Below are 23,587 nucleotides of genomic sequence, written 5' to 3' on the forward strand. Positions count from 1 at the left end.
ACAGTTTTGCCTCACTGCACACATACCCCAACTACTTCAGGCTGGATCATTACCCGCACCCCCCACCAAACATACACCCTTTACCAAAACTATTCTTAAGTAAGAGTTCCCTTCACAGAGATAAATGTTGAACCTCCTTTCACACTGCTCTGGGGTTCCTCTCTGTCAGCCTTTTTGAATTCACTCAACAACCACAAGGCTGCGAGATTAATAGTCATTTGCTACTCTCTGGGAAGCTCTTACACCTGAAAGAACGTTCCTGAACCCTGTCAGCAAACTCCGGGCTTGATAAAATAGATGGGGATAAAAGTTCTGGTCGGGCCTCATTGAAACAGATGCAGGAAGGGCCAGCCATTGTACCTGGGCCAGTGGCTTCCAGGTGTCAGAATGTAAATGCTTAATGGCTTTTATCACAGGCTGGTGGTGTTGGTGATTGAAAGTGGAGGAAGGGGGAGTGCCTTGTGCTGTAAAGATCTCTCGACACTTGAGAGGGCTGGGGCCTAATCACACGTTCTTGCGAAGCTAACAAGGAAGAGCTGTGAGTCTCAGTTCTACTTTCATAGTGCGAGATGTTCTGTCTTGTTAGTGGCTGCTGCCACCGTGATTAGGCTTCATGAGCCTAGAAAAGGGACGGAAATTTCCTAAAATACATATTTAAGCAGCTCCAAAAAAATAATAACATATTGACCAAGCACCTCTAATGTCCCCCTTGTCATCTCGTTAACCAAATGTGAGCAGTAATTTATACCAGCTGTTGCTATGGAGCAGCTGCATGAGAAGTTGGACACAGAACTCTGGGGATGATCTTGATTTCCTTAATTGCCTCCATGTCTGTGATCAGTGTGCTCATGAAGGTAGATTTGGTGTAAGATAAGGAAACTCGTTCATTGTGTAGAGGATATTTGACAATTAGGGGAAGAATGTGTGGTCTTAATTGATCATGGCTGACTTCTCCAGCTGTTGCTGAGTAAACAATGCATGTGCGACACTGCCAGTGCAGTCCGTTTTATTTGGAAAGTGTACTTAGAGATTTCTCAACATGCTTCATCGGCTGCATTTCCCAGGAGAATATGTGATCTTTACCAGTAGAGAATACCAACTTGAGATCACTGGCTTTTCTTTCCTAAGGTCTGATAAAACAAAGATAGACACTTAAATAACAATCTGTTGCCACTTACCTCTTCCTGTGCCCTGTCCCTGAAGATTCTCTGGGCAATGACTTTTAAATATGTTCTCATTATTTTTAATGAGTGTGCAGACACGGGACGCATAATGCAACAGTAGATAGGTGCCCTTTCTCTGAACTTGTCAGATATAATAAAACATCGCAGAGGTTAAGATGCATTTTTCTTTAAGATATTATAATTATTTAAATCAAGACATGTACAATTCATATACTATTCAACTATTGTCGCTGCCTAAGTGAAACTCCAGTGAATTCCTAGTTTTATCACAAATGTTAAAAAAGACAAAAGAACATTTAATATTGTTATGTCTTTTTAAGTTTACCCTTCTTTAAATCTGCCCTGGATGGCAGGATATTCAATTATAAAGGAGTTCAATTATGTTTCCTGGCCACTTATTGAGTTATATGAAGGACTTTTATCACCTAGTCTTTCGGTAATTAATTCTTTACATTTCTTAAAGGCTTCGGGCCTGCAGAAGGATTACTTAGCTGCTAGAGATGTTATTTCAATTTCCTGATAGTTTTCTTCTTCTCCTTTGTCTTCTTCTCTCCTTTCTTCTTTTGACTTTGGTTGCAAATACTACTCCCTGTGTTATCTCTTAGTTACTGAATATATTTACTTCCATGACTGGGGATGTAACTAAATGCTTAGTTGGTTGAATACTTGTCTGGCATGGACAAGGCCCTGTCTTAAATACCCATTACCACAGAAGCAAAAGTACATTACATTACAGTGCTGGAGGAGACGGTGGAAGTGATGAGAGCAGGACAGAGAAAAAACTCACCTCCCAGGACAGCATCTTTGCTGGGTGTCCATTCTCTGGCTATGGACACTTCCCTGCTTGGCTGTTTGTTGAGTCTGACCTGGATAGTTTTATGTCAACTTGAGACAAGATAGAGTCATTGGAGGGAAGGGAGCCACGATTGAGAAAATACCTCAATAAGACTGGGCTAAAAGTTGGCTTGTAGGGCATTTTCTTAATTAGTGATTGATGTGGGAGAGCCAAGCTCATTGTGGGTGGGGCCACCCTGGACAAGGGGTCCTGGGTTCTATAAGAAAGCTTATGGGAGTAAGCCAGTAAGCAGCATCCCCCCATGGCCTCTGTATCAGCTCTTGCCTCTAGGTTCCTGCCTTGTTTGAGTTCCTGCTCTGATTTTCTTCAATGATGGACTATGATGTGGAAGTGTAACCAAATAAACTCTTTCCTTCCCAACTTGCTTTTGGTCATGACATTTCATCACAACAATAGAAACCCTAACCTGGACAGTAAATATGGGAGCCAGTGGTGCTGGGTTCCAATCATGGAACTATCTGCCTTTGCATTGCTGGGTGAGGTACCAACCTTCAGCCTGACCTGAGGGTTGTCCTCCTTGTACTGCTTCCCAGTAGCTGTGCTTTTTGACCTTTAGACATTTGACTTTCCACTTGAGAAAGAAAATAAATATACTCACTTTAACATGGAAAGAAAACAAGCCAAAAATGCCCCAAACAGCCAATCACAACATTGAATTCATCGTTACCATCATTGCATACTTTTCTTCCATGATGCTCAAAGAGAAGTTGAGACACGTGAAGACTATCTTCTTGAGCCTCCATTTTCCTCTGGAGATAATGGGACTCAGTTGTGCAATGGTATTGTCTGAACTCCCATGATTCCCTATTTAGCTTCTAGAATGTTTATTGAATAGTTATCCAATAGCTATTTTTAATAATACTGTGCCATGTCCTGGATATTCAAAACCATGCTAAAACATGATCCTGAACTCCATTAGCTGAGACATGCTAAGTTCTGTTGAAGAAGTGAATCTGAACAGGCCTGTCATCTGTGGGGAAAGCTCACAGAAGGCAAATAGTTACACAAATTCCAAGTAAAATTTGAGAGATCAACAATGAAGGAGAAGTTCTAGGAAGAAAGAAAGCAAAGTCATTTAAAGGTCAAGGGACCGCCCAAGTCAGTGAATTTTCAAATCATGAAAGATTACATTTATGAGAAGGGGTGCAGGGCAGGCCCTGGGTAGAGTCAAAGACTAGGGAGAGAAAAGCCTTTTGAGAACTGGCAATGCACAAGCCACAAGCCGTGGAGGAAAAACTGAGGTATGAGGCAGAACAGGAAGAAATACCTCACTTCAGCTATGCTGATAGTATGTCAGCTACTTATACAACTACATGAACAAGATTTGCTGCTATGATACTTTTTCTAAAAGCAGCATAGAAAACCTGTCAATGTGAATTTAAGGTCTTATAGATGCCTTTTTCTGCATGTTCTGTGTTTAGAGTTATCTATCATTGTTTGACAAACCACTCCTAAAGATGAAGTCTTAAAATAATGCTTGGCTTCTTCTCATGGCTCTGTGAGCAGTATGAGTGGTCCTTTGGGTGGTTTGATGAAGAATTTGTCATACAGCTGCATTCAACTGTGGTTTTTACAGGCTAGAAAGTCTTTCCTGATGACCTCTCTCATGTATATCCCTTGCTGCCAGCTCCTGAGTATTACTACCTTGTTTCTTCTTTCTGGGTCTTTTCATCTTCCAAAGACTAGGCAAATCCTTATGTAACATTCTTGGGGTTTGCAAGGTCTAGAGTGGTATGAGAGTTGATATTTATTATCAACTTGACAAGATCTATAATAATCAAAGGAGCAAGGCTCAGGACGGAACTATGAGGGATTATTTTGGTTGGGTGTATTAAGGTTATAAAACTCACCTTAAATATATGCAGCATCCTTCCGTGAGCTGGGGTCATGTACTGAGTAAAAAGGAGAAAGTGAGCTGAGCACCAGCATCCATCACTCTTTACTCCTCCTGAATGCAGTGTGACCAGCCACATCAAGCTTCTACCACCAACAACTTTGAGACATGATAGACTGTAACCTCACACTGTGAACCAACACATACTATTTTCTCCCCGAGTGGCTTTTGTTGGGTTACTTTATCAATCACGAGAAAGGAACTAAGAAGTTGCCTAGTGAGATTTCTGTCTTACTCTCGTAGAACAAGTCTCAAGACCAGAAAAGGGGTCAGGCATAGGGAAACAGATTCTCAGAGTAGATGGAAATGATGGCCCCAAAGTCATATCTCAAAGATATCATTCACTGGGGCCTAATATGGTTACAGTCTACTATATCATGTTAGTAAGATTGGATTGTATGCTTTCCCACATGCCAAAGGAATTGGGGTTATGGGGACATGAGAACTGGGAATGGAACCAGGAATGCCTGCCTCCAAGTGCATAGATTTAGATTGCTCATTGAGCTTTATCATCTTAATCCCATTCAAAAATTATTTATTGTGTGCTTTTTTGTGCAAATACACTTCTAGAAATACAAAGTTGATAAAACATGCCCCGTCCTCCTATACTGTTCCTTAACAACATTTTAACCATATAGACTCTAGACATAGGCAAATACCCTTGTACTGTGTAAATCACCACTGTCCCTAAAGAGACATGCTTATCACTTTCTTCTCCAACCTTTGAGATTTATTCTTTGAGACAATCATACTCTGAACTGGGATGAGAAGTAAGAGTTGAATTGTGTCCATTCATTATAAGCCAATAAATACCAAAATCATTTAATAGAAATAATTTACAGTAAACAAAAGAACATTCTTATCTATAAAAGGAGATTGAACTAAATGGTCTCCTGAGATTCTTCCTCTTCCAAACACTACTCTCTGAATTCCTGTGCATGAAGTCCTGGCCTGACACTCAGTTCAGACAGGACCTGAATTATGAATGATCTGTATATATGAATGGGCAGCAGGAGTCCTGCTCTGCCTGTGTTTTGTTCCAGGCTTCTGCATACCTAGGGAGCATTTGACCCTCAGAGTGCCATCTCCTAAGTAAGTGGAGAGCTAGCAAATTGCCAACAGTTATCTTTCACATGGCTAAGTCTTTGACCTTCTGCCACGGCAGCACTAGTTGCCATAATAAGGGGTGCAGAGGGAGGCCCTCCTTCGGTTCTCTCTTGATGTCACTGTTACTTGTGGCCACCATAAGGAGCTTCATGTCCATAGCCAGCATGCAAGAACATGTAGTCCTTTTTTCCTTTCTTTCTTTTCCTTCATTTTTTTTTTTCTGAGCTGAAATGTTGGTGAATTTCCCTAGATATTGTTCAGTACAATTCCTTCATCAGAATGTAAATTATTCCATATTGGCTGGTATGTTTCGGGGCACAATGAAATACTGTAGGGAAACTAAAGTCCCCACAAAATTTACTATTATTTCTTTTGAAGAAAAAGAAGTGTTCAAGTAGCAAGTTTACAAAAATAAATAAATAAATAAGTAAAATAAAACCTAAGTGTTCAGTGTGCTTTCTAATGAAGACTTACTGTGTCATGTCCATAGCCCCCATTTATTTAAAGCTTGTTTCCATCCCAAGGAAAGAAAATGACTGAATTATAAATATTCTTCATTAAGCTTTAAGTCATCTTTAATGCTAAAACCCGTTGTTTTCTGGATTGTCATGTTGGAATAATGTGTCTGTTCAACTCAAGTGACTTGTTGACAACTTGGCAGCTATTTTCAGGGTAACCACCAACACGGGGCTGCTCAGCTCCTCTTTGTTCTAGACAGGTTGTACATAAATTATATAAATAAATATTAATGCAATTATTAACTAGATAATTTGATGTGGTATGTAGGCATGCAAAGAAATTAAGCAAAAACGAAGGCTGCTGATTTGTTGGCGGTGGCTTTCTCCCCAGAGCAGTGACTTACTCTCTGTGTCACCGAGACGCAAGGATTGTAGATCGAGCCTTGTCTCCAGCTGCATAACTGAGTATGATTGTAAATAAATAAGTAATTTTTCGTGGTGGCAAAGTTAATAACGTGTCACTATTATTTGTGCACTTCTGTAACAGAAACCAAGTCCTGTATGTCCTGGTCGAGAGGAAAATAAAGACAAAAAACTACCCCTCCCTGCTCAAAGCCCAGCCTTCACTGCCAAGAAGAAATAAAGAGTCTCCTCATTAACCTGTAGAGTTCCTTGAAGAAAAGAATCACTCTCACATGTAAATGCCTCTTTTCCTTTGAAAATATAACCCAAAGATTGTGTTGCTTCTGCTCTCCAGTCTCAATGGCTCTCAGGGGAGTTGGCCTCCCTTATCAGAAGCTCCCAGCCAGGCAGGGGCAGCCAGCACATGGAGAGGCCAGGGCAGGGAGATGGACAAGGCCATTGGGCAGGTAGTGAAAGGCCCCTTACTGTGTTAAACAAATGCAGCTTCCTTCCTGGCTCCCGCAGGGGGTGATTTTGTTTTTTCACTTCTCTCCTGGCCTGAGAACAATCAGGATGCATAAGGCCATTCTCCCTGTGAGGAGATGTGCATTAGATTATCATAAATCCAGCAATAAGAAGTGCACTGGTCAATGAGAACAGGCATTCTTGGGTGAAATAAAAGGTTTAATTGAAAGTACTGTCTCAGGGGAGACGGATGATTGAGCGCGGTATCGAGTAGATGTTAATTACCACTGTTCAGAGGATGAAGCAAATAAAGGAAAGATCATTTATTTTAAGTTTCATTTCTGTTTCTTTTTAAGAGAATGTGGGAGATTACTCAAGTAAGTGAGTTTTGCTCATGTGCAATGTTCTTGAAACACCGGAAGACTTTCTTAGGGAGTTAAAGCTAAATTTTTATGCAGATATTTGTATACCATTAAATAACGGCTTGATAGATAGATAGGTAAGGTGGGTGGGTAGATAGATAGATAGATAGATAGATAGATAGATAGATAGATAGATGATAGATAGATAGACTCACAGTATAGCAAATTACTAAATAATTCATAAATTACTTTTGAATATGCCTCTCGCCTTTATTTTAGTCCATCATTTTAGTGTGCTGGGTCTTTCTCCTTCAACTTAACAAAAAAAAAAGAAGAAGGCATATAAACATGCATTACTTTCCTTAAACACTTTCTCTGTATTACTAAAATATTACAGTCTTTCTATGTCACTCATATTGGTTTAGCCAATGCCCTCCTTTTGATGTGGCTAAAATCCTGGGATGACTCCAGCATCCCAAGAGACAAAGGCTAGGATCAAGGGCAGCCTTAACAATCAAATAACCAGTCAGGTGTCTCTCTTACCTATTTTATTTTAAATATTACCATATTTGAATTATGGGTCAGATCCTTCTTGCAAGTCCAATAACTATAAAAAATGTTCTGGACTATCTGTGTCTGTTATGCAATGGTTTAAAATGGCGAGGATTGGGAGATTTGGATATATGAAGAGTGTTATTTGGTTTTACATCCAAGCTGCTGCTCCCGTACGTGAAAATAAATACATCATAGCAACTCTCCATTTGTTTTTCAGTTTATTTAGAACCAGTGATCACTAGCTGAATTCAAAGTTTTAAACTCAATTATCTAGGTTTTGATGTAGATATAGTCATGTTTGATTGTAAAATTTTACCTTTAGGGGCTTAATTTAAGAAGGGTGGTTGCCAAATATTAACACTTGTTACGGTAATGTAGAAGTGAATGGCAGATTTACTTCATCTAATATCAAAACATAGGAGTGGGTGTGATCAGATGAGCCAAAGTAAATGTGTCATCATCTTAGAAACTTTTGCAAGCTGTTTTCTTGCATAGCTCAGCCCTTCCTTGGCATCAAAGGGCAAGTAGTCGTGATTATGCTAAGCATTGTTATAGCAATGGGAGGAGGGCCATCATTCAGCTGCTGGGGACATCCCACAAACATCACTAATATTCCAACATGCCACCTGGCCACATTCCTCTATAAGTACACTACCAGCCTCTAAGATGGTTTTTATTATGGTACTAGAACTTAATTAACAGATTTCTTATTCTTCTTAATGAAATGTAGAAAAAACTCAAGGCGTATTTGTCAACAATGTTGTTTTAATGTTGTATTCCATCTGCTTGTCCTTAGGCATGTATTTGATAGATATTAGTGGCATAAACAGGAGTGGTCCTTGTAGCCCTTCCCATCCTCAAAGATTTATGTGAAGATTTATGCAATAAAAGGTGCCGTGTGATTAGTGCTATACAGTAGTTACATATAAAGTACTGTAATGACTTAGATGAGCATCTGAGCACAGAGAGACTGCAGTTAAGATGGGCTTTGGTGGGTCTAAGTTTGTAGGCAGTTGACAAAATTCAGTGAGGGGAGAGAGTGGATTTTGGGCAGAGACAGTCGGGTATAAAACCTAAAAGAAGATGTTTGTAACACGTGAATGATTGCTATTCTAAAAATCATGCCAGAAAGTTCAATTTAGAAATGTTTTTTAAAAAGCTGTTTTTATAGATAAGATACAAGATATGGCTGTCACATTCCATGCCCTTTGATACCATTATTTCAAAGGGGCAGTGTGGCAGAGATATGTCAACAAAATTGATGAAGTAATCCCACAACAAATATGTATTAGATGCATGTACTCCCAGGTACTAAATGAATTCAAAGTTTGAATTAAACATCATCTCTGCCCTTGATGAGATCACAGTGGTATAGCAAAGTTTAGGCGAGCAACATGGAAAATAATTATAAAAAAGGGAAGAAATAGATGAGAGTCATAGTAATGAGAAAAAAGAAAGTAAAATGGGAGCTGGGAGTAGGGGCTTTATCTACTGATAAGTTTAGGGAGTGTGTCAGAGTTCTACTCTAGATGCTGAGACACAAAGCACTTAGAAATGAGTATGAAAGATCTTTATCATATTTTCAGAGCAACATTCTTTTTCATTTAAAATACCTTCTGAGCTAAATACATACATGAGAAATGCTTATTTCTTGTGTGTGGTTTTATGACATGTCACAAAACCTGTGGGTCTGTGCCATCAAAGAAGCACTTGACTTAAAAACATACATTTACTAATTATGCTTAGATGAAGCTTCCTTTCAGTGCATAGGAGGTTAAAATCACGTTGTTTTGGATTACTTTTAAAAGCTGAACTCCTTAGGCTTGGACTCAATTGAGTAGTTCTTATCTAGTCTGTGGATAGTCTTGCCTGTGCTGGGAAATGCAGTTGCATTAGTTCATGGGGATGAGAAGTCCTGCTCAACCTCCTTTTAGTAAAATATTGATTGAAAGTATTCTGAACTTGTAAAATGTCCACATTTATGTACTGATTTTATAAGATTAAGGCAATAAAAAAGCCTTCCCTCACCCCTGTCTTGCTTTCATATACATATAACAGCAAGAAAGAAGATAATTTAGAAGTTGAAATACTGGGGCTGGAGAGATGGCTCAGCAGTTAAGAAGCTGCTCTTTCACATGACCCATGTTCAATTCCCAGCACCTACGTGGTAGCTCACAACTGTCTGTAACTCCAGTTCCAGAGGATCCAACACCCTCACGCAGGCATACATGCAGGGAAAACACCAATGCACATAAAACAAACAAAGAAAGAAAGAAATATTTTTTTAAAAAGAAGTTGAATACCAAGGAAAAATAATACAGAGTGAGAGGCAACGTCCATAGTTTAAGCCACTTAAGTAAGAGCTGCATTCCTCTGACCAGTCCCTTTCAGAAACACAATAGGACACAAAAGGAGATCACCCCCATTCGGCTACCCATTTCTCTACTGTTAGAAAATATCACAGACCCACAAGCCAATGAGGTTCAGACAACAGGAGAGGTGATTATGTCAGATTGAAAACATGATACCTAAAGAGAAATATAAACCCTATGTTTTATCACTGGCCCTTGATAACTCCCATGTGTCGAAACAGGCATCTAGTTAGTAAATAGAATTATTCAATTATTAACTTCCTTACAGTAGCATTATATTGCTACACTCTTGTTGAGGTCTCAGTGTGTTTAGAGGGTTCTTTCCCTACCACTGTCTGTGAACTTAACCATGTGAATTTACTTGGCCATTTGATGTGAGCAGATGTTATGTGAGCAAATACTTGAAAGTACTTAGACTTTTGCTACCTGTCTTTCATCATGTGAGCAACAAGACTCAGCTCTTCAGTGGTCTGGGGAATATGAAGATGTGAGTGATCTGTGATGTGGAGAACATACATGTTCCTCATCAGTAGCTTGGAGGCAGGTCTACCATGCACTGGAGCCCAGTCTATGCTAATTAAACTCCAGCCAACCTGTAGAAATATAAACAATAAGTCTGCAGTTTACTGTGTGTAAAACACTTTAGGGGTAATTTTAGCTGTGCAGTATTTTTGGAGTAATGGCTGACTTGCCATTCATGGCTGACTTGCCATTCACTTACTTGCCCTCATGAATTAGCTCTGGGTAGCCTCCCTTCTACCTTCAATTTGTCTGTCACATAATGAACAATGGGAAGAGGTGCCCACATTTTAATTTGGATGAGTTTTCATCGTCTATAGGACCTAAACAACTTCTTATTTTATAGTCACTTTTATCCCACAATTAATTTAAACAGAGTAATTGATTTAATTATTAAGATAAAAGGCAAATTATGTGTCTATCTGCAAATGGCATATTATATATACTAAGAACATTTTCATTACGATAGTAAACATCACTATGGATTTTAAATGGTTGTTACCCACTGAGATTCCTCCCTCCCTGTATGGAATTTAGAATTATTTATCATTAGTAGCAGGCTAACGGGTTGGTTTCCAGCTGGAATCACATTAGATGCAACTCAGACAACAGAGAAAAACACAGGGTAAAAATACTTATATTTTTGTCATTTGATTTTATCTTAAACCATTAACCAACTGGCAAAAACTCTGTTTCCTCATTCCTCCTCAGATATCCCCTTTTTAAATTTTATTTTTGAGAATTTACTTTATCAAACTGTTCCCTTTTTAAGGCCATACTAGTGCTTTTCCTACATTGTGTTATAATTAATGAGCATTATTTCCTGACCTAAAGATGAGAATTTAATGGGTCTGTTGGAGAAAATCAGGGAATATAAGATGCAGTTCTACCTTGAAAATTCTTGAGTTGGGAAAAAGACTGCGTTGTCTTTCTTAAGAGCCATTATACCCTAAAAAGTGGTGCCTGTGCTTGGAATGAGGATTGCTATGTCTGTCCTTGTACTTAAACTCTACTGGGAGAAGATGACATTCAGTAGCCATTATACCTCCTAAGAGTTCAATGAAAACAACCTGTAATTTTTTGTCTTTAACTATTACAGAAACTTCCCAATCGAGATAAAGAGAAGAAAGAATAAAGGGAGGGAGGGAGGGAGGAAGGGAGGGGGAGAGGAAAGGAGGGAGAAATGTTCTAAGAAACTAAACTTACTCCCTTTCCCCATCAGGAAGGACAGCTAAATGCTCAGAGCTTCAGGCTCCATGTCTTCCCTGTATGACATACTGGTTTCTGTGGTACCCCCGTGCTTGATGCTCATTGCGATGGTTCTGCTTACAAATCATGATGAAGAAATAAGGAGTCAAATACTTTAACCCCAGTGCTCCAAGGCATCCATGGCCTTGCTGGTGACCTGTGAGATTTCTCTCTAGAGCTTTCTTGTTCTCTGATCCAGCCCCTGTACCTAGTGTTCTCTAATACAAAATTTCTTAAATGCATCATAGAGAATATTTTCTTTACCTTCCTCCACGCAATGATGTGCTCCATGGTGAAGTGAGTAAGGAAACTCTTGTCCTTTGACTAAGACAAATGGATGGGAGAGAAGGAATCTACCTAGAATTAAATTGTTGCTGCTACAATGTTGCATAATTATCCCCAAGTTGTGTTGTGTACAGTCAAGCATTGGTTTGTGGCTCACATATCTTCAGCTTAGCTGGGTTTTGATTTGTCTAGCCTGGACTCAGATAAACTTGCTTCCGAGCTATGGATGTGTACCTGTGCTCCACATATCTTCCCTCATCCTCAGACCATAGGTGCCTGAAGCATGTGTATCACATAGTGAGAGATGCACTTCCGCCCACTCAATGACTCTAAATATACACCGATTAAAAGGCTTTCGTGAGTCTCAAGACATCTTTTTCCAGAATTCTTTGTCATAGGAAAAATCTCCACGTTTGTCCACACTCCCTAACAGGACTTGAAGAAGTTTTAGAGGGAGTCTGCTTGATTTAGTTAGTTGCTGAGAACAGCCTTAATTGGGCACACCCCTAGGCCAGACGCATCTCCTCAAGAATGCTGAGCAGCCTGTGGACCTACTGCACAGGTATCCAAGAGCTGTTCAGTGTCAGCCAGGGCCACTTCTGTCTCCCAAGCCGTAGGCAGAGTGGTGAGTAAAACAGGGCGGCTCTATGCCGAGTGTGCACAGCCCCCGTTTGATATTATTGTTTGGTTTATGCTCACCTCAGTCCTTGATGGTGTACTCTTTTCAAGAAGGTTAGCCTGGGACACCAAGCATCCTGATCCAAAAATATTGGAAGCAGATTACCTAAGAACCCAGCTTCCAAATGGGCTACTCTGCCTAGGATTGCAATTCCTTCATAGATCATTACAATTGTAGATTTGTTCTTCTACCTTTCATTCATAAAAAAGCATGTGTTCATGGGTCAGCAAGGCGGCTCAGCTGGTAAAGGTACTTTCTGCATAAGCCTGGTGACCTGATTTTGATCCCTGGCTCCCACGTAAGAGTAGAAGAACAGAACCAGTTCCACAAAATTTTCTTCTGATTTCCACATGTCACATTCCACCCCTATCCCCCCCCACACACACACACACACAATCACTTACATACAATAATACAATTTAATTTTTTTTTGTTTGTTTTGTTTTTCGAGACAGGGTTTCTCTGTGCAGCTTTGCGCCTTTCCTGGGACTCACTTGGTAGCCCAGGCTGGCCTTGAACTCACAGAGATCCGCCTGGCTCTGCCTCCCGAGTGCTGGGATTAAAGGCGTGCGCCACCACCGCCCGGCCCAATTTAATTTTTTTAAAGGGTATGTTCTTGTGTTTTAACCACTGAATTATTGTATGTAAAATATTTATGGCATTTTCAATATGAAGTTTCTCTAATCCACTGGGATGTTTGTTTTGAGACACAGTCTCATTGTGTAGCTCTGGGTTGCCTGAAATGTTCTATGCAGACCAGTCTATCCTTGAAGTCACAGAGATTTGCCAGTCTCTACCTCCTGAGTACTGGGTTCAAAGAGCTCTACCTTCACACCCTGCTCTCTAATCTGCTTTTATTTATTTATTTTTATTTTATTTTATTTTTTTTGTTTTTGTTTTTCGAGACAGGGTTTCTCTGTGTAGCTTTGTGCCTTTCCTGGAACTCACTTGGAAGTCCAGGTTGGCCTCGAACTCACAGAGATCCGCCTGGCTCTGCCTCCGGAGTGCTGGGATTAAAGGCGAGCGCCACCACCGCCCGGCTCTAATCTGCTTTTATAACATGGAAAGGTAAATACAGAACAGAAAGAGCCATCATTTCTCAACTTTAAGAAGGCAGGCTCTAATTTAAGAATAAATCTAACTGTCTGAATTATAAAGTAGCAACATATACACTTTCCATGACATAAAGTATTATATTCATTTCATATTTACTAGTTATTTTAATAAAAATGAAACAAGTATTATAAGTATTATACATATTAATGGTATGTTGTATGAGGTTCTGATGTCTTTTTTTTTTTCAGATTTATTTGTTTTAAGAGGAGGAGATAGCTGTGCTTGTTTTGTTTGTTTCAGACAGAATCTCCTGTGGTCCAGGTTTGTCTGAAACTGCTCTGTAGCTTAGGATTCTTCAGCTTCTGCTACCCAAGGGCTAGGATTACATTCCAGGTAGAAATGATAATGCTAATTTGGTTTACCTGGTCGTTTTAAGCTCTGATCCAATATCACACCAAAGGTAATTTTATATGGCACAGGCGGGGAAGAAACAGCCACTATCAGACCTTTGTTTTGAGATTGTAGTTTAACTTGACTTTTACTTATCAAAAACCGATTTTTCTGGTGTGTTACTCAGCTAGCTATTCTTGTTTTTGGTAGTTTGCTCCTGCTACCAGCTTTTAGTGAGAGGGGATAGAGTTCCACAAATAAGAAAAAAAAAATCAACTCTAAATAATTTCTACAATTTTATTCATCCATGTCAGTGGTTAAAATCTAACTTTTATGGGTGACTATGAACTTTGAAAGATCACAATAAAGACATAAATTTAAAATAGACACGGTTGAGCTAACTATAGTCTACATTTATGTTCTTCCTTCCGTTGAAAGGACACACCAGCATTGCCTCCATTGTGCTATCTGCAGCCCTTTTCTTCCTTACGCTGACATTGACTCATCTTGTTTCTTTTCTATGATTGATGACATGATATTACATTTACAGTAAATTCTAGGTAATTTAGTACATAGTTCAGAGCCAAAAAAACATACACACAAGGAAATGTTCCAGATGATGCAGATAACCTAGGTTATAGTAAGGGATATATATATATATCTATATATATATAATATATATAATATATATGCATATATGCATGCAATATGCATGTAATAACAATTAGTGGGAAAAAAAGAGGCCGTGAATTTGAAGGAGATGAAGAGGGGATACAAAGGAGGGGTCTGGAGAGAAGAAAAGGAAGAGGAAAACATTGTAATTATATTAAAATCTCAAAAAATGGAAAAAATAAAGACAACGAACAACAAAACATCACCATAATCTCTGATTCTTCGTTGAAATTTGTATATTACCCAGTGGGAAAAACACTTTAAAAGATCATTTGCCCACATGCAGATCACCAAGTGTTCTGCTCATTTCTGTCAATGCGTTGGCAGATATAGTGAAAAGAAAAGTCATTTACCATTTATTAAAGTGACATCCTTAGGTCTATGACTTACCTTGTCTTGTGCCTGCACATCTCAGGTCTTTTCCATTTCTTTACTCTTGAAAAGACAATCAAAATAAAATGTCTCCCTGCTGCTGGGAAGAGCCTCTGACTCCCACTGTAGGAGAATACTCACATTCTGAATTTTATATAATCCAATTGACCAAAAATCTTTCATGCTTATAATAGCGACCTAAGGCTTTTTCAGATAATTTTTTAAAAAAAATCAGAAAATTAAGTGTTTTGCAGTGTCCTATCCCTTCACTGTTGTGAAATTTTGTTCATTACTATAAAGATTTTATCTTTAAATTCCTTAGAATTTACTTAGGCAAAAATTAACAATAGTTTTAAGTTTCCTATAAAATATTCTGACAGAAACATCAGGTGTGGCTTTTTGCTTTATATATAAAAATTACACTCATTCTTTTCTTTAAACCCTTTGAGTTTTTGTAATTGACAAAATGATTGCATGTGAAACATAATTCTTGCATAAAGTAAGCTGCTCACAACACAGGCTAATTACACATTTGGGAGGCGAGGCAAAGACATCTAGAGTTTGCTCCTGCTGAGCCCCAAGCACAGCATTTAATGAAATGAGGGCCATAAAAGGTTCAGCATGGATGCTTTCAGGTCTGGCCTGGGCTTCTGGGAAATTGAGCATTGGCCCTGTGGGCTGCTGCATTCCCCTAGGATTTGAAAGGCTGGGTTATTACCACTTGCGTACGTGAATCAAGCAGTACTTTGCAATACAGGACACTTGCGAGTCTAGAGATGGCCCCATTTGGAACACTCTTAAACTAATAACATGGATGCCTCCTTGCCCATCCATCTTCCTGCTGCTCTTCCTTCTTCTCACACCAAGAGATTACTTTTGGTGTTTGTTTTGTAGAGGGGGTTAGTATATACAGCCAGGTTTATGCAGACACTTCTGGTTCCTATTTCTTGTTCTTGAACTTAGCAAACAAGCGTAAAGTTTAATAGAATAGCATAGAAAACACCAGAATGAGTTGCAGTTTGGACAAGTATTATCTCATAAATCTTTCTGTGTGTTCGTGTGTATGGGTGCATGTGTGTGTGTCTGTGTAGTTTCATATAGGTGGATGGACAAATAGATGAATGTGTGTAGATGAATAGATAGATAATATAGCTTTGGGTCCTGGATCACAGTGCTTCTACAGTCTTGGAAAAAGTACCGTGAATATTTCTCTTTGCAATGGTCACTTGCAATCTGAGGTAACTGATGGAGTTTAAAAACATGAATGCATACAGACAATATGCATATACCACATATTTTAGAGAGAATCAAATAATGCTTACAATAGATCTAACAGCATGCACTATGCATAGTTTCCAAAGAGGATAGATATATATGTGTGTGCATATGTACAGGCATGCCTTGAAAGGTATCTTTTCCATTTCCATAGTTAGCAGTATAATGATATAGAAAATGTTCTTATACCCTCATACATTCTCTTTTAAAAGATATTCCTGTTACAGTAATTCAGTAATATTGAAAAGCATAGCATGAAAAGAAAATAGCAGCACTCCAGTAGTGATAAATAATCTGTTCTTGTGATATTAGATAATGCAAAATTCTTGTTTCCAGCAAGCCAGAGTAGGGCAGGCAGGTAAGGTGGCAGCGGGTGGGAGGGTGTCTGCTTCTGTGCTACAGTGTGTGTGCGACAGAACCAAAGCATGCTGGGCACACAAGTTCTGCTTCAAATTTTATACCAATATTGTTTTAAACAACTGTGTATATATATATGTATAACAAATAAAAAGCAGCAAGTGTGTTAGTCTAGCTAGCCTCTTGGACTGTTCTTGATAGTCACCTCTTTTGGTCTTAGATTCGTGTATACATAAAAAGAAGCACTCAGGAGTTAAACCCATTAATGTAGCATTTCCTGTCATCTTCCCTACTCTGTTCATCTCACAGAAATTGAATACCTGCCTCCAGAAATTAGCTATCATCTAACCATGAACATAGCTGAGTGCATGACTGTAGTAGTCTGTTTTAACCAAATGTTGGTCATGAGCCTGTGGCCTGAAGACCTGCCCAGTTGCAGGGGTGTTTACTGTCTTGGGACTTGGGAATAGATCCATAATAGCAATATAGCCAGCAACTTCTTATACTTTCTAGACCCAGGCATTTTTTAAAAACTTTATTTTATGTGCATTGGTGTGAAAGTGTCAGATCCCCTGGAACTGGAGTTACAGACAGTTGTGAGTTGCCATGTGGGTGCTGGGAATTGAACCCAGGTTCTCTGGAAGAGCAGCCAGTGCTTTTTACCCACTGAGCCATCTCTCCAGCCCCAACCTGGGCATTTTTTAATTTAACTGCATTTGGTAATGTTAATTCAAGTCCAGTGGTTTCTCAACTGGATAGGATTTGACCCTAGATGACATATGACAATGCCTGAGGCATTTTCAGTTGTCACAACTGGTGCAGGAACACTATCCAGGCTTTATGAATGTGGTTCACTACAGTGCATAGGACAGTACTGCACAGACCCAATTGTCACTTGTGCAAAGGTTGAGACCCAAGCTGAGGATTCTGTGTGATTGGTCCCTTGCAAGTGCTGGGACTTTGAGTTTAGGAATACACAGTGGGGCATTTTGAGTATCTATCCTAGCCTAACCGTGGGAATATTGAGAGCTTTGTGTCCAGAGGCATGACCTCTAGTGACTAGCTATAAGAAATAATGAGAAGGCAAATTAAGGTGTGACTCACATGCTTCCCCTTACTATACCAGTATTTTTGGTGGAGAGTTGCAGGTATCTGTAGGAGGAAAAGACAAGGGTCCTTTTAACAATGTGGGAGTGTCTCTTGCTGAAAAGACAGGAAGCTGGGGAGTATCTGCAGTCTGGATGTGACATTGTCCTCAGGTTCGTCACATCTCTGATGATCTTCATTGGATGTACTGGACTGGCGAGTGCTTTCTACACCATCCCATCTGCTGCAGAATGTTGCTTGATAAGGTTTAAGTTTAATTTTCAGAGTTGCTGTTTGAACCAAGATTATTGGTATGAAGCATTCAGTATATTGATTTTTTTTCTTTGTACATTAGGTAAAGGAACATTTATTTCTAAGAGAGGAAATGGCTGTGTTAACTACTGTAATGGCTTCCTTCACCATTGGGAATTTGCCATTATTAGAAACCACTAATTATGACTTGAGTCCGTTACAGCATAACAAAGACATGAAGCATTACTGTAGTTGGTAGGGAATATAAATTGCGTATCATTTTACTTTCATTATAGGAATCTATCTTGAAATGTCCTGTGACTGTGTGATGTCATGATGGGTCGAAAATCTGGGACATAAGGATGTATAGTGGCACAGTAGTAAAGAATCAGGCTGCCAGGCATGATACTCACACTTGCAATCCCAATTTATAATCCCAGTACTCTTGAGACAGATGCAGGAAGATTGCTGTGAATTTGAGGCTAGCCTGAGCTACAGAATAAAAACCTATCATTTTAGAAAAAAAGAAAGAAAAAGAAAAAAGAAACAAAAAGATTTTTTAAAAAGACAAAATAAAATGCAGAAGCAGAAAGCAAAGTAGTGATTATCAGGGGGGGTGAGAAGACAAGAAAGGTGTTGGTCAAAAGATACCAAATTTCGGTTCTCACAGGAATGATCTAGAGATTATTTTACTACCTTGATGGTGACTATAATCCACAATAGTCTATGGTACTCTTAAAATTCATTGAAGACAGGCTTAAGGGGTGTTACTCCCATTGCCCTAAAAAATAGGTATCTGAGGTAATGCTTATATTAACAAGTTCAATGTTTTTATTTTACTATGTATACATTTGTATATGTGTGTGTTTATGGGGTACATGTCTGTATGTGCACTTGTGTGTGCTAAGGTTCTGGATCCTAAGTTACATCTTCATGCTTGGATAGCAAGCACTTTTTTTTTAATTAAATTTATTTATTTATTTTACATCCTGACCATAGTTTCTCCTCCCTCTTCTCTTCCCATTCCCTCCTCTTACTTCCCCTATCCCCACTCCCTTCCACTCCTCCTATTTCTGTTCAGAAAGGGGCAGGCCTCCCATGGGTATCAACAAAACATGGCATATCAAGTTGCAGTAAGACTAAGCACCTCCCCTTGTATTAAGGCTGGGCAAGACAACTCAGTATGAAGAATAGGGTCCTAAAAGCCAGCCAAAGCATTAGAGACAGCCCCTGCTCCCACTATTAGGAGTTCCACAAGTAGACCAAGCTACACAACTGTCACATACATGTAGAGGGCCTAGATTGGTCCCATGCAGGTTCCCTAGTTGTCAGTTAAGACTCTGTGAGTCCCTATGAGTTGTTTCTATGGGTTTTCTTGTGATGTCCTTGACCACTCTGGCTCATACAATCCTTCCTCCTTCTCTTAAGCTCATTCTGATGTTTGGCTGTGGGTCTCTACATCTGTTTCCATCAGTTACTGCATGAAGGCTCTCTGATGACAATTGGGGTAGTCACCAATCTATGCATACAGCAGAATATTGATAGGCATCATTACATTGACTTTTTTTTCTCCAATCATGTTTGGAGATTGGGCCATCCAGCCTCTGGGTCCTGGTGCTCCAGGCAGTGTCAGGGGTGGGCTCACTCTTGTGGCATGAGTCTCAAGTTGGACCAGTCATTGGTTGACTACTCCCACAGTTTCTGTACCACCCTTTTCCCTGCACCTCCCATAGACAGGAGGGACTGTAGGTCAAAGGTTGTGTGGCTGGATTGGTGTCTCAGTCCCTCTACTGAAAGTCTTCCGGGTCAGTGGAGATGGCCAGTTCAGATTCTGTACCTATTGTCAGTAAGTACTTCACTGAACCATCTTCCCAGCCTTGTATACATAAACACATCATATACACACTATACGTATATACAACATTTGTCATTTAATAATAAATTTACAGCATAGTTCACATCATCTCTCATCATAGATCATGGATAAATGTCAGCGCTTTCATTAAAACAACTATAGAATATTAGACATGCAATAAACAGCTCATGGCCTTTTACTAAAAATAAATAAGAGTTGGAGGCAGGAGTCATGCTGGCTGGGCATCACAAAGCTCCAGTGTTTACAAGTCTTGTGATCTGTTAGCACAGTGCCTGGCTGCCGTGCACCATGATTCCTTCGTCCTTAGGAAGGCCAGGATAACAAATAAACCTGCAGAGTCACTGTGAAGCTCAATGCTTTAATGCGTGCCAGGTGCTCCTGGTGGGTCAACTCCTTCGTCCTTAGGCCCTGGTTTGTTGTTTTTGTCATATTTCTGGTTCTCCCATGTCAGGAACTTACCTTTGAAACGAAAAGGCTGCCCTAATGCCACATGCTCTCTGTTTGGTTTCTGCAGTTAGGTAACAAATTAAAGGTATTAGCGTAAGACAATAATTGTTGGTTGTTTTTGCTCCTTTGGGGAGCCTGCCACCCAGCTCCCAAATAAATCACACACAGAGGCTTATTCTTATTTATAAATGCCTGATCTTAACTTGGCTCCTTGCTAGCCAGCTTTCCTTAACTTTAAATTATCCCATCTACCTTTTGCCTCTGGGCTTTCCCTTTTCTTACTTCTGTAAATCTTACTTTCACTCTTACTCCATGGCTGCCTGGCCCCAGGCATTCTTCTCTCCTTGTTCTCCTGCTCTTTCTTCTTCTTCTCTCAGATTTCTCCTTCTGTTTATCCTCTCTGCCTGCCAGCCCCACCTATCCTTTCTACTGCCTTGCTATTGGCTGCTCAGCTCTTTATTAGGCCATCAGGTGTTTTAGACAGGCAAAGTAGCACAGCTTCACAGAGTTAAACAAATGCAACATAAAAGAATGTAACACATCTTTGCATCATTAAGCAAATGTTCCATAGCATAAACAGATGTAACACACCTTAAAATAATATTCCACAACATATGATGACTATCAAACTAGTCAAATTCAGTTGTCAAGTGAAAACTCCTTAATCATAAAATAAATGATTTGAAGGGACAGTCATACACCACATGATGTCACAAGCTGTTTCGGTATGTGTAAGGACACTATACACTTGCCACACGAAGTCATGCACCCTAGGCGTGTATTTATTAGCTTAGATCCCCATCCATAAACAATGTATAACTATATTTCTAAAGCAGAGTTAGTTTTTTAAAAATAATTTTCGGTTAGTAGTAGCCAAAGAACTTTCTAGTTTTACTTCCTAAAATATTCAGAACGTATAATGCGAACAATTGCCCTTTAATTTATAGTTTAATTCTGTATAGCCTTATTAGACTTAAATTAACCTAATCCCAGAGGGGCCCAGAAACATAAGTGACTGTAAAATGTTATGGATTCTAAATTAGGCAGATTGGAAGATAAAGGTGAAGACTAACTGTTTACATTTCCTGCTGAATTCTGGCAGTCCAATGAGAGAGAGAAAAAAAAAACAGGGATGATAACTTTGACTCCAGACATGGAATTTGCTATTTGTGTCTTAGCTAATATATATATAATGTATTATAAAATACATTATAATATGTTTGTAAATGACGTTTCATTTCTTTGAACACCCTTTTGTCAGCATCAGTCCAATAAACCTCACAACGAAAGCAATTGAAAGAACTATTCCTTTACAAGTTAAATGCAGGTTCTTGTCTTTTTCATTCGGGGTTGAAAATGTCAGGGCAGTGGATCTGGCTATGATCAGACCCCTTAATCCTGTTTTAATTATGGGTTCTTTGCTACTTCTGATTTTATATGGGTTTGAGACTGACACATAGACAGTCGTGACGATGTTTTAAATACACAATTTTACAGAGGAGTCACCTCAAAGTGACCTTAAGATGAGACTCTCTAGACATAATTACAGAGAGGAAGTAACTGCTGGCCTAGAATGAGTGGATGGTTTTCAGGAATATCTCATTTTCAAATTTTCCAGCTAAGCACTCTGGCACTTCCACATTCCTGCAAGCTTGAAGAGGGGCAGGAGAGACAGTTATGCAATTATCACATGCACAGCGCGTGCTGATTCTCATGCCCGTATATCTGAAAACCCTCTGTACCAAATATGACTAACCACATACTTCTCCCAGGAGAGCTGGCCCATAAACTGCCTTTTGCCACCACACTCTGTCTGTTTGCAGACTAGTTTGCTAGTGGGTAGGTGTCATTTGTCAGAGAGGACATGAATATTTATTATGCATAATTACTTTTTATTGCAGTCTAAGAACCTATTTATTTTTAGGGGCCTCTGCTAGACAATGATATAAGCTTACAGATTGATTTTTGATAAGATGAAATTGAATTCAATGATAGCCATTAAAAATGTTTCTCTAACTTTAAAATGAAAATTTCCCTGTGCTTTGTGTCCTATTGCTAATCTTCACCAATACTATGGTTTTCATAAATGATATGTTTTAAATTATGTAAGTGTAATATTTCTCCAAACTTTTCACAGTGTTCCATATATTAAGCTCTGCATCTTCATCTGTAAGATGAATGATCTCTAGGAACCTACTGAAACCTGACATTCACTGAGTTTAACATCCAGCCTATACCATTATTTTAAATATCCTACCAAGATTCCAAATGTCTACAAAATGTTAAAAGTTGTACAACCTCACCTCACAAGGTGGCTGTTTTTCTCAACCATCACCAAATTCTATCCCCAGAGAGCACTTCGATGTGTGGTAGATAATGGTGGTAGCATCTTACACACAGAGAGAGAGGTAACTGCCAGAGGTCCAGCCATCCTGTCTTGCCAACTGCATCTGCTTCAGGTCATCTGAGAAGGATCAACTGATAATCAACCCTCTTCTCTCACTCTTCCCAACAGAAAGGAGAACCTGACTGCTATGCACTCTCCCTAGAGACAAGTGAGCAGCTCACCTTGGAGATCCCCCTGAATGATTCCGGTTCCGCTGGCCTTGGGGTTAGCTTGAAAGGGAATAAATCTCGAGAAACTGGAACTGACTTGGGGATTTTTATCAAATCTATCATCCATGGAGGTGCTGCTTTCAAGGTAAGGATGTGGTGTTTGCCTGGGTTCTGGTACTTGGGGATGTAGTTGTTATGCTTGAAGCCCAGATAGAGACAATCTCTAAAGGATGGGATCCATTGAGGCTTTCCTGCTAGACACTGGAAATGTGTATGAACAGATCTGGGGAGCAGTTCCATGGTTTCATTCTTCCTAAGGTAGTTCTCAAAGCTCATCATGGTCACCATTCTTTTGATTGCTCCATTTAGAGTCCTCCAAATCTATAACCTGGCTGAGTAGCGCCTACAACTATAGAATTTGAAAAACAAAACTAGAAGTGAGTTGACAAGAAAGCAACCTACGAGAGAATTTTGCTTGCAAAAAAAAAAAATGAAAGTTTAATAGGTTCTAAGAATGACTGTAGACTAAAGGTCATTCATCACTCCATGCACCAGAAGATAACTCCAGTGCCCAGAATGTGTATTTGCCTTTAAGCACTTGAGTAAGCTTATACAGTTCCAGAAAGATGGAGACTGTTAGGGCCATACTCTTTCACAGTTTGGTGGGCTGTGAGTCCAAAGCTAGTAACATGCTATCATAGTTAGCTGACTGTTCCAGCACGACCACTCCATGGCGTCCATGTGAAACTGTGGGCAAGGACATTGGCTACTTGTCTCTCATTTTGTTACCTGCAGAACCTAGTCCATAAGGGCCCTGGGGATTAAATAATTCATGAACACAAGAGGCTGAGAGGGGTAAAGT

General features: G+C 39.5%; 1 protein-coding gene across 1 annotated transcript in view; it reads left to right on the top strand.

The window, feature by feature from the left end:
- Pard3b (par-3 family cell polarity regulator beta) overlaps positions 1–23,587 on the top strand; it is a 986,690-nt gene that overhangs the window by 528,308 nt on the left and 434,795 nt on the right. The window contains exon 11 of the mRNA XM_052749631.1: positions 22,685–22,870. Within this exon, the coding sequence (XP_052605591.1) occupies positions 22,685–22,870 (186 nt within the window). The remainder of the gene's footprint in view (positions 1–22,684; positions 22,871–23,587) is intronic.

This window comes from Peromyscus californicus, unplaced genomic scaffold, assembly GCF_007827085.1.
Source record: "Peromyscus californicus insignis strain IS unplaced genomic scaffold, ASM782708v3 Scaffold_21__1_contigs__length_65335640, whole genome shotgun sequence".
Classification (NCBI taxonomy): Eukaryota; Metazoa; Chordata; class Mammalia; order Rodentia; family Cricetidae; genus Peromyscus; species Peromyscus californicus.